At 40.3% G+C, this 12,336-nt stretch overlaps 1 protein-coding gene across 1 annotated transcript in view; it reads right to left on the reverse strand.

Annotated features, from left to right (window-relative positions):
* Window positions 1–10,385: 10,385 nt before the first annotated feature.
* Window positions 10,386–12,336, reverse strand: part of LOC138417353 (ankyrin repeat domain-containing protein 26-like) — a 58,254-nt gene continuing 56,303 nt past the window's right edge. The window contains 3 exon segments of the mRNA XM_069547265.1: window positions 10,386–10,584; window positions 10,586–10,671; window positions 11,836–11,881. Coding sequence (XP_069403366.1) covers window positions 10,522–10,584; window positions 10,586–10,671; window positions 11,836–11,881 — 195 coding nt within the window. The 3' untranslated portion in view covers window positions 10,386–10,521.

The following is a 12,336-nucleotide window of genomic DNA, read 5'->3' on the forward strand; positions in this document are numbered from 1 at the left end:
AAATCCTTTCACTGATCACTCATATTTATCTGCAGCAAAAGTATGTATATAACTTGAATTTACTTTTGTACATTTTAATTTGAAGGTAATGTTTAAATCTTGTAGCCAAGTAGCTCTAGATATTAAGGAAATAATTCTAGACCGAACTATCATTATAGGTACTATTAATATGTGATTTATCACAACAGGATTTCATAAATAATTATTACATATAAAAAGTAAAATGTTATTGGAAAAACCAGTTTTCATCAGATTTGCTAAATTAAGATGCATCTATTTCTTAAAAGAGATGGCAATCCTCACCAACATTAATCTCATTTTACAATTATTGTTGTTACAGTTATTGTACGCACTGTGAAACATTTTTTCATGAAAATGAAAGTAACTTTATCATAGTAATGTCCATTACCGAGCTCCCTCTGATAGGGTGATCTATCATCAAAATGATTTTTAATGATCTAACTTTGACAGAGCTCAACTCAGTCTTCCCTCAAATTTCATGAAAGCACAGTATTAGAAATCATTTGAGTTGGAAAAAGATTTAATACTAAACCAACAGACTTTCACTTTCTCAAAAAACACCATTTTGTCTGGCACTCAAAAGATTTGTGGGCCCTGGAGAAACTCATCAGAGTAAGCAGAGGGAGAGAGGCCGTTCTCACCTTTATGGAGAGGTCTTTGTAGAAACCAAGACCCTCTGCCCACCTGGGACCGCTCACTGCCGCTCAGCCCTCGGCAGAGCAACCTTTGGAAAGGGTGCACAGGCAGGCTGTGGATCTTCAGTTTTTTTTTCTAATCCACATATTGATGTAACCTTAGCAAGCATTCACATACCGCCAAGCATGTGGGGGTCCAATTGTGAAGCCTACCCCTTTGGATCGCCAAGCCACTGACATGGGAGCTAAGTCTCAGCAGAGCTGGCAACCCTGGACAGCGGGAGATTCCCTGACTTCTCCAGCTGGCATTCTCCAAACTGGGTTGGGGCGGGGGTGGGGAAGCATTTGTGCACGTTGAAATGTGAGTGATTCCCAGTGAAGATGGAATCCTAGTTGAAAAACATTTAGGAAAAGCTCCCTTTTATTTCCCCCTCTTAGAGATTTGCAATCAAACCAGAATATTAAAGGCTAAAGAAAGCTGTTTAACTTTCTTTAGCATAGAATTTTTGAAATCAGTTTGCTCCCCCACCCCAATCTTTTCTCCCAAAGAACACACAGTTATATAGAAAGAGACTTTAAATCATCTGCTCTGATCCTGAGTGCCAGACTGAGTCTCCTATGAGATCTATGTGGTCTGACCTGTTCGTGACAGCTACAGGCCTCTCTAGTTTCCAGGGGACCTGAGATTGGTTGGTTTTCAGGCACTGTTAACCTGCTAGGGCAGTGTTACCCTCTGCCCCAGCCTTCCTGCTGATGTTACCCGTTTTTAGATGGACGTTCTGGTGCAATAGGAAGGTTTCTGTGCTACTGATGTAGGGGCTGCACCCACTGCAGCCATGAACTTGAAGCCTTATGATCAGCTCTCAAATAACCACCAGTGGAGGTCAGTTTGGTGCCTCCCTAGCTGTCTTTCTGGGCCCCATGGTCCATGACGATGTGGGCCTAGTCAAGAAAGGACTATAATTAGATGCAAAGTAATTAAAATCAAACATATATGAGTGGAATGTGTGTGTAAGAAATAGACTGTGTCTCATCATATGCCTGTCTTTATTACATCCAGAGCCACGTGGATTATGATCATCTGGTTTGAATTGTCCATCTTTTCATTGCCAAGCACGAAGAGTTCACTACATTATCATGATGAAGATGAGAATACACAGTTCAAGTACCACCGCTGGGGAGAGACGTCCCTGAAGCTGTTCACTACACGGGAAAGAGGGCTGGGTCACCTGACTTGGGTCACATTTGGAACTTCACAGGCATTTGATCTAAGACACCACCACTGACAACACACAAGGACAAGTCCCTGCTATCCTTTCCTCCAGGAAGACCCCAGGACTTCCAGTTAGAAATCAGTCGATATGCGATGCACCAGTGCTGGACATTTTGGTTAGCACGGAGATCCAGTCAGACTCTCCACTCTGACAGCAGCTCAGAACTCAAACAAATCTGTCGTCCCTGCTGGGAAACAAGGTTGAAGAGTGAGCTGGTGGAGCATCTATGTTCTTGGAACACAGGAACTGTGAAGCGTTCTGCCTGTACCTTCACTCTGCACACCGTCTTCACTCTACACAGAACAAGACAGCTGATGAGAACCAGAGGCTAACCACATGGATGACTGGTCCAGCCTCAAATGGAACTGGACTGGCCCTTGGGAAGCCTCTGCTCTCACCTGTGAAGCTGCAAAATAACCAATGCATTTTTATAAGCCTCTGCTAACCGAAAAGAACAGAACTCAAAACAGCTGGAAGGAATGAGATAAGGCATCAAAACCAGTCTTTGGTCTTAAAACCACTGGAGATTTCCCGGGAAATTATCCTCCAAAACTCCCTTTTATGGGAAGACAAGGGGAGCAGAAATAAAATGTTTTGCCTACAGGGAAAGGAGTACGTTGAGGCTGTATATTGTCACCCTGATTATTTAACTTATATGGCGAGTACATCATGAGAAATGCTGGGTTGGATGAAGCACAAGCGGGAAATCAAGATTGCTGGGAGAAATATTAATAACCTCAGATATGCAGATGACACCACCCTTATGGCAGAAAGCAAAGAAGAACTAAAGAGTGTCTTGAGGAAACTGAAAAGAGGAGAATGAAAAAGTTGGCTTAAAACTCAACATTCAGAAAACTAAGATCATGGCATCTGGTCCCATCACTTCATGGCAAATAGATGGGGAGACAGTGAAAACAGTGGCTGACTTTATTTTGGGGGGCTCCATAATCACTGCAGATGGTGACTGCAGCCATGAAATCAAAAGACACTTGTTCCTTGGAAGAAAAGTTATTACCAACCTAGAGAGCCTATTAAAAAGCAGAGACATTACTTTGCCAACAAGGTCTGTCTAGTCAAAGCTATGGTATTTCCAGTAGTCATGTATGGATGTGAGAGTTGGACTATAAAGAAAGCTGAGTGCCGAAGAATTGATGCTTTTGAACTGTGGTGTTGGAGAAGACTCTTGAGAGTCCCTTGGACTGCAAGGAGATCAAACCAGTATGTCCTAAAGGAAATCAGCCCCAAATATTCATTGGAAGGACTGATAGTAAAACTGAAACTCCAATACTTTGGCCACCTGATGTGAAGAAGTGACTCATTGGAAAAGACCCTGATGCTGAGAAAGATTGAAGGTGGGAGAAGGGGATGACAGAGGATAAGATGGTTGGATGGCATCACCGACTCAATGGACATGAGTTTGAGTAAACTCCAGGAGTTGGTGATGGACAGGGAGGCCTGGCCTGCTGCAGTCCATGGGGTTGCAAAGAGCTGGACACAGCTGAGCAACTGAACTGAAGAGGGAGATCTCTCAGCACTTCAGGTCATGGGTTCTAGATGTTAAGGTTCAGAGAAACCTGCCAGTAAAGTACCAGGGAATAAACACCACACAGGGAGGCCACGAGCAGGATACTCTACATGCACGGTGAAAATTCCTGGACAAAATCAGCTTAAATATTTTGTTTTTAATGGTTTGAAAGAGGGCTGGGGAAGAAGAGCTGGGTAAAGAAAACAAAGTAACTAGATTAAAATTTCTTTCATGTAATGAGATAGGCAAAATATAGCTAAAAATAATAATATGTCTAAGCGTAAGTCTTGAGGAATATAGCTCTCTTTATTAAACAAGACGTAACTTTTAATTAGACTAATCTAACTCCTTTGGTTTCAAATAGTCCTGATACTGGTCTTAAGATGCTAATTGTCTACACCCTTCATGTATCTTATGATCATAATTTTAATTTTTTAAAGCATCAAGCAGGATATATACACAATATGACATACATATATTATATATATATATAATAAATGTCATGTCAAGCTTTCCTATCATTTATCAACTTATTGAACTTTTCTTTAAAAAATGGGACTATTGGCACCAGAACACTGAAAAAGCACTGAGATGATGTTGCTGAATCAGGAACTTCTGGCTTCTCATCCATTATAGCTCCTCTGAAGGTAGTTAGCAAGATTTTTCTTTTAATCTCTGGCCATGCTTTGCCACTCTATCTTTACTGTAGATTTATGGATGTTCATAACGTCCTTGCTTAACAACTGTCATAGGAAGCGAATTCTGTTCATTCATCTCAAATATCCTATTCACTTCCCATCAGTCAGGGCCCAGGCCATGTCCCAGCCCCTCCCAGAGCTGCTGTCCTTCTCTCCCAACCACAGTAGTGCATATCCTCGCAACATCCTCCTAAATTCCGGCAACACTCTCTGGTATCACTGAAAATCTGAAACTTACCACCTGACACTGTCATTTATATATATATATATAGACATATGTATGTGGAGAAGGCCATGGCACCCCACTCCAGTACTCTTGCCTGGAAAATCCCTTGGACGGAGGAGCCTGGTGGGCTGCAGTCCATGGGGTCGCAAAGAGTTGGACACGACTGAACGACTTCACTTTCATGCATTGGAGAAGGCAATGGCAACCCACTCCAGTGTTCTTGCCTGGAGAATCCCAGGGACGGGGGAGCCTGGTGGGCTGCCGTCTATGGGGTCGCACAGAGTCGGACACAACTGAAGTGACTTAGCAGCAGCGGCAGCATATATATATATATATATATACACACACACACATATATATATACACACATATATATACACACACACACACACACATAATGCAGTCTGTAAGATGTATGTAAAATATAACATAAAAACTCTACAAAGTCCCTTGAAATAAGGAATTCCACTGGTTTCGGATCACCTGGTGTATTTTCTCTTGTCCTCTACTATGCTATTCATCTGAAATTCAATTACTATTATTATAACTGCAAGAACTAGAGGACTAGGCTCTCGCCTCCTGGGGCTCCCATGTCAGTACTTTTATCCACCTTCCTTGGTCTCTTGCTCCTTTGAGCTCTCCTCTCTCTTTCATCTCCAACTTTTTATTCTTTTTATAGGTGTTTTGTAAAATATTTTCTCTTTACCTTTTTTTCTGAATATGTTTCATAACTTCCATTCTTTACTGTATAATATTTTTCAGAAAACCAAGTACACACTCACATCCTGTGTGTTTAGGTGCTGTTTGACTGAGCTGTCTCTGTGTTTGACTCACATTTTCATATTCCACAATATTACCACATGGCAGGAGAGGCAACCATTTTCCTTTCTGCTTCTCATTTTGACCCACGTCACACTAAAATGAAGCAAAAGCAAGGGTCACAGACAGACCACTGAATGCTTTCAGATGCTGGCCTTTTAGAATTACTTCTCACGTTTTCCAAAGAGGCCCGGGCATCAGAGCTCTGGGCAGTCATTTGGCGCCTCTGCAGGACACAAAGAGCCACAGGCTGGGAAAATCAGATCTGATCTAATGAATCGGACTGAATCTGATTTAATTCAAGGTGGCCACCTCATACCTAGAACCACTCTGAATAAACCGTTTCCTGCTGTCAAAATAACTGTATTAACCAAAGCAATCTACAGATTCGATGCAATTTGTATCAAATTACAAATGGTGTTTCTCATAGAACTAGAGCAAAAAATTTTACACTGTGTATGGAAATACAAAACACCCTGAAGAGCCAAAACAATCTTGAGAAGGAAGAGCAGGAGCTGACAGTATCAGGCTCCCTGACTTCAGAGTATACTAAGCTATAGTAATGAAAACATTGGCACAAAAAGAGAAATATATTGCATAGATCAATAGGACAGGATAGGAAGTCCAGAGAAAAACCCATGCACCTGCGGTCAATTAATCTAGGACAAAGGAAGCAGGACTATACAATGGAGAAAAGACAGCCTCCTTAATAAGCAGTGCTGAGAAAACTGGACAGCTACATGTATAAGAATGAAATCAGAACACTCCCGAACACCATCCACAAAAATAAACTCAAAATGGATTAAAGACCAAAATGTAAGGATAGACATTATAAAGGAGAACATACGCAGAACACTCTCTCCCACAAATTATAGCAATATCTTTTTTGACCCATCTTTTAAACGTAATGAAAATAAAAACAAAAATAAGCACATGGGACCTCATTAAACTCACAAGCTTTTGTACAGCACAGGATATCATAAACAAGAGAAAAGAAAACCCACAGAATGGGGAACAATATTTGCAAATGATGCAACTGACAGGAGATTAATCTCTAAAATATTCAAGCTTTCCAGGAGTCATGTACACATTTGAGAATTGGACCATGAAGAAGACTGAGTGCTGAAGAACTGATGCTTTCAAACTGTGGTGCTGGAGAAGACTCTTGAGAGTCCCTTGGACTGCAAGGAGAACAAAGCAGTCAATCTTAAAAGAAATCAACCCTGAATATTCATTGGAAAGACTGATGCTGAAACTCCAATACTCTGGCCACTTGATGTGAAGAATCAACTTATTGTAAAAGACCCTGATGCTGTGAAAGACTGAGGGCCAGAGAGAAGGGGGTGACAGAAGATGAGATGATTAGATGGCATGTTTGATTCAATGGACGTAAGTTTAAGCAAACTCTGGGAGATGGTGAAGGACAGGGAAGCAAGGTGTGTTGCAGACCATGGGGTACAAAGAATTGGACAACGAACCAATAACATGCAGAGGTTCACAAAGAAATGTGACTGTAAGGGGTGACTACAACTGGGAGCTGATATCAGTCAGTTCAGTTCAGTAGCTCAGCCGTGTCTGACTCTTTGAGACCCCATGGACTGTAGCACGCCAGGCTTCCCTGTCCATCACCAACTCCCAGAACTTATTCAAACTCATGTGCATCGAGTCAGTGATGCCATCTAACCATCTCATCTCTGGCATCCCCTTTTCCTTCCATCTTCAATCTTTCCCAGCATCAGTCTTTTCCAGTTAGTCAGTTCTTCAAATCAGATGGCCAAAGTATTGGAGTTTCAGCTTCAGCATCAGTCCTTCCAATGAATATTCAGGACTGATTTCCTTTAGGATTGGTTTGTTAGATCTCTTTGCAGTCCAAGGAACTCTCAAGAGTCTTCTCCAACACCACAGTTCAAAACATCAAGACTTCGGTGCTCAGCTTTCTTTTCAGTCCAACTCTCACATACATACATGCTCACTGGAGAAACCATAGCTTTGACCAGACGGACCTTTGTCAGCAAAGTAATGTCTGCTTTCTAACATGCTGTCGAGGTTGGTCATATATTTTCTTCCAAGGAGTAAGCATCTTTTAATTTCGTAGCTGCAGTTACCATCTGCAGAGATTTTGGAGCCCCAAAAGATAAAGTCTCTTACTGTTTCCATTGTTTCTCCATCTATTTGCAGTGAAGTGATGGGACCAGGTGCTCTCTTAGTTTATTGAATGTTGAGCTTTAAGCCAACTTTTTCACTCTCCTCTTTCACTTTCATCAAGATGCTCTTTAGTTTTTCTTCATTTTCTGCCATAAGGGCGGTATCGTATGCATATCTGAGATGATTGATATTTTCCCAGCAATCTTGATTCCAGCTTGTGCTTCATCCAGCCCAGCATTTAGCATGATGTACTCTGCATATAAGTTAAATAAGCAGGGTGACAATAAACAGCCTTGATGTACTCCTTTCCCGATTTGGAACCAGGCTGTTGTTCCATGTCCAGTTATTGTTTCTTGACCTGCATACAGATTTCTTAGATGCAGGTCAGGTGATCTGGCATTCCCATCTCTTTAAGAATTTTCCAGAGTTTGCTGTGATCCACACAGTCAAATGCTTTGGTGTAGTCAATAAAGCAGAAGTAGATGTTTTTCTGGAACTCTCTTGATTTTTCGATGATCCACTGAATCTTGGCAATTTGTTGCTCTGCTTTTTCTAAATCCAGCTTGAACATCTGGAAGTTCAAGGTTCACATACTGTTGAAACCTAGCTTGGAGAATTTTGAGCATTACTTTGCTAGCGCATGAGATGAGTGCAATTGTGCAGTAGTTCAAACATGCTTTGGTATTGCCTTTCTTTGGGACTGGAATGAAAACTGACCTTTTCCAGTCCTGTGGCCACTGCTGAGTTTTCCAGATTTGCTGACATATTGAGTGCAGCACTGTAATAGCATCATCTTTTAGGATTTGAAATAGCTCAACTGGAATTTCATCACCTCCACTAGCTTTGTTCATAGTGATGCTTCCTAGGGCCATGATTTCACATTCCAGGATGTCTGGCTCTAGATGAGTGATCACACCTTTGTGGTTATCTGGGTCATGAAGATCTTTTTTGTACAGTTCTTCTGTGTATTTTTGCCACCTCTTCTTAATATCTTCTGCTTCTGTTAGGTCCATACAATTTCTGTCCTTTATTGCTCCCATCTTTGCATAAAATGTTCCCTTGGTATCTCTAACTTTCTTGGAGAGATCTCTAGTCTTTCCTATTCTATTGTTTTCCTCTATTTCTTTGCATTGATCACTGAGGAAGACTTTCCTATCTCTCCTTATTATTCTTTGGAACTTGGAATTGAGGAAGGTATATCTTCCCTTTTTTCCTTTGCCTTTAGCTTCTCTTCTTTTCTCAGCTATTTGTAAGCCCTCCTCAGACGACCATTTTGCCTTTTTGCATTTCTTTCTCTTGGGGATGGTCTTGATCACTGCCTCCTGTACAATGTCATGAACCTCTGTCCATAGTTCTTTAGGCACTCTATCGGATCTAATCACTTAAATCTATTTGTCACTTCTACTGTATAATCATAAAGGATTTGATTTTGATCATACCTGAATGGCTGCAAAGAATGTAATCAATCTGATTTCAGTATTGACCATCTGGTGATGTCCATGTGTAGAGTCCTTTCTCGTGTAGGTGGAAGAGGGTGTTTGCTATGACCAGTGCGCTCCCTTGGCAAAACTCTGTTAGCCTTTGCCCTGCTTCATTTTGGACTCCCAGGCCAAATTTGCTTGTTACTCCAGGTATCTTGTGACTTCCTACTTTTTCATTCCAGTACCCTACAATGAAAAGGACATCTTTTTTCGGTGTTAGTTCCAGAAGGTCTTGTAGGTCTTCAAAGAACGTTCAACGTCAGCTTCTTCAGCATTATGGAATTACTGGGAGTTGGTATACTACTTAATAAATGATAGGGAGTAGGAGAAAAAGGCATCTTCTGAATAACAGGTGACTTGAGTGAGGCACTTATGGGAAACAAAAAACATTTAGGAAGAATGTTACCTTAAGAGGATATATGGGAATTAGGGGAGTTTTGTGATAATGTCTGTTTGCTGGTGCTTTTTCCAAAAAAAAGTCTTCCAAGACTTTTTCCAAAAAGCAAAGCAAAAAATAGATAGATTGGTAGACAGGTAAAGATAAGGTGAAAAGTCTTAGGCAAATCTTATTTATCCAGAGGAAATTTCTCTAATTTTAACACTGTCTCCAAAAGTAAATCAAAAGTCAATTAAAACTGACTCAAATGTATTCCTTTCTATAGTTGAATAATATACAGCTTTTTTATCCATTCATCTGGTTGATGGACATCTAGGTTACTTCCATGTCCTAGCTATTGTAAGTAGTGCTGCAGTGAACACTGGGGTACATGTGTCTTTTTGGAATTTGCTGTATAATGGAGGGAACCCAAAGTTGGTGCTTTGTGACAACCTAGAGGGGTGAAATGGGGAGGGAGGTGGGAGGGAGGTTCAAGAAGGAGGGGCCATACACATACCTATGGCCAATTCAAGTCAATGTTTGGCAGAAACCATCACAATATTGTAAAGTAATTAACCTCTAATTAAAAATAAAAATTATAAAAAGTTAATTCATTTAAAAGGCAAAAAACTCAGGCAAATCTTATTTCTCCATGAGGAAAGGCCTATGAATCTGTGTTTACAGTTACATATAGTAAGTTTTATGCCACTATTAACAATTGTAATACATCAAAACATTGACGGAAGCCTAACAGCAGTATCTAAATCTTTAGCTCTATACATAGTGATAAAAACTGGAAAATACAAAAAAGCTATCAGTCAACACCACTAAATATTAATGACAAGTCTGGCTCTTTGGGTGCTGTTTAAACAGCTGGTATTAGGGCTCAATGTGAGTTTGTAAAGGGTGTCCCTGGTGGCACAAATGGTAAAGAATCCACCTGCAATGCACGTGACCCGAGTTTGATCCCAGGGTCTGGAAGATCCCCTGGAGAAGGGAATGGCTCCCCACTCCAATATTCTTGCCTGGAGAATTACATGGACAGAGGAATCTGGTGGGCTCTATAGTCCATGGGGTTGCACAGAGTCTGACACAATTGCGTGACTAACACTGTCACTTAGAATATGGAAAACTCAACAGTGCTGATGTTTAAATCTGCTAAAAAGTAAGTTAGATGCAGAGAAACATCATTTAAAATGCTATATAAATTTTCATCATACACACATAATACAAAAATATTTTCCTTTAATAAAGATTTTCTCATCATGTTTAATGGGAAACAACGAAATGTCATGGAAATGGTCCAGCAGAGAAGCTTTTACTATTTATCTTTATAAATCATGTATTTTTCCTTCCAAATCTGTATTATCTTGTTCTTCTGTTTACAAAAGTAGGTCATCACACACTTTTGACCCATCTGTAGATCTTCGAGAAGACACTCTAAAGGCATCAGATGCAAACTGAGCATCAGCTGAAAGAAAAGGAAAGAATTACATCCTTTACCTGAAATACTTGGGTTCACTAAGATTAGCAAAAAAACAAACAAACAAAAAACCTGAGACCTTTCCTAGTATTCTGAAAAATGAAATATATCTATAGATGACACAACACAAAATACTGACCAAGATTACAATTTTACAGTCTGCTTCTGGTCGCAGGTGGGGCTGAGTGTCAGAGCTCCTGGCTTTCTCATTCTTTATTCATGTACTCAAGCAATTGAGTGAACTGATGAATACTCATGTATTCATGCAAAGGTTCTGTGACAAGCACTGGAATCACAAGATGAAGGTGACCCAGTCCACCCTGAAAAATGATATGCCCTAAACTGGAAAAACAGACAAACAGGCAATTTCCATTCAGAGTCACAAATACTAAGATATAAAAGACGGCACAAGGAACACTCAGGAGGGGAAGCCAGCTTTGTGTCAATACTGCCAGCTTTTTGGTGGAGGTGATATGTATGTAGCTACCTGAAGGACAGGAAAAAGTACAAGACACAGAGGGGAGAAGCACGTACAAAGATGGGAGGTGAGCAAGCGAATCTGTGGGATCCTATACAGTCTGGCTGGTTAGATGCAGAGCTAAGCGGCAGAGTAAGGTGGTAAAGAGATAAGGCCAACTACTTTGGCAGGGCCCAAATTGATGTGGGTGTTTGGAGCATTTCCTGAGGGTAAAACATAAACTGGTGACGTATCTAGTGACAGAGAAATTTTAAAGTCACCCACCAAGTGACAGCTACACAAACGTGACTGCTTGAGTCTGGGTTTCCTAGCCTTAACCACTACCAGACGCTTGAGAAGTTGATGAACGCCACGTTCTCTGAGAATAGTGTCAGGGGGTAGGAAGACAGCTCCACAGGGATGGAGGGAGTAGAAGAAGGATACAGCTAGAAGTAAAAAGAAATACACAGACCTTCAGAGACTGTTTTTCAAGCTATGCCACATGATGAGTAAACGCAGAAGGATATTTTTCACTATGACTGCTCATGCTTTCACATTTTTCATTAGCTATGTATATAAAAAAATATTTACCATAGCATCTGTTATCCAAACGATGGAAAGAGATGCCATTTACTGTTTACAGTGTGTTTCAGAAATCAATGTCTAAATTTAATTCACACATTTTGGCAACATACCTTCTCTTAGTTCTCTAGCTATACTCCTGTCCAACTCCCGCCGCATCTGAAATAAGTCAAATATTTATCTTTAAGACAAACAAGTTATATGTTTATAACTTATTAAATGTGACTTTTAAATGATACTTTTATAGGCTAGACCTAACCTGAAGATTACCTCAGTAGAAAAAAAAAAATCACATAAATAAAAAAATTAATTCTTACTTATTCTGTTTATAGATAACAGAGAACATATATATGGAATGCTATTTAGATTAATCTGATAAAAAGTACAATAATATCAGTCTATCAAGTACACATGATTTCAGAGAATTAGGGAATGACCCATAATCCTCGGAATGACCCACAAGATTACTATCTTCTCCCCTAAAAGCTCCTGGCCTAAATATGTACTTCCGAGACTTTATTTTGATTTCTAGGTGAGGATCCTGTTCAAATGGAGGAAGTAGTTTGAGTCGAACGGTAATAAGGAGAACACATCTGTGATTTTCTTTAAACTTT

This window comes from Ovis canadensis, chromosome 13 (assembly GCF_042477335.2).
Source record: "Ovis canadensis isolate MfBH-ARS-UI-01 breed Bighorn chromosome 13, ARS-UI_OviCan_v2, whole genome shotgun sequence".
Taxonomy (NCBI): Eukaryota; Metazoa; Chordata; class Mammalia; order Artiodactyla; family Bovidae; genus Ovis; species Ovis canadensis.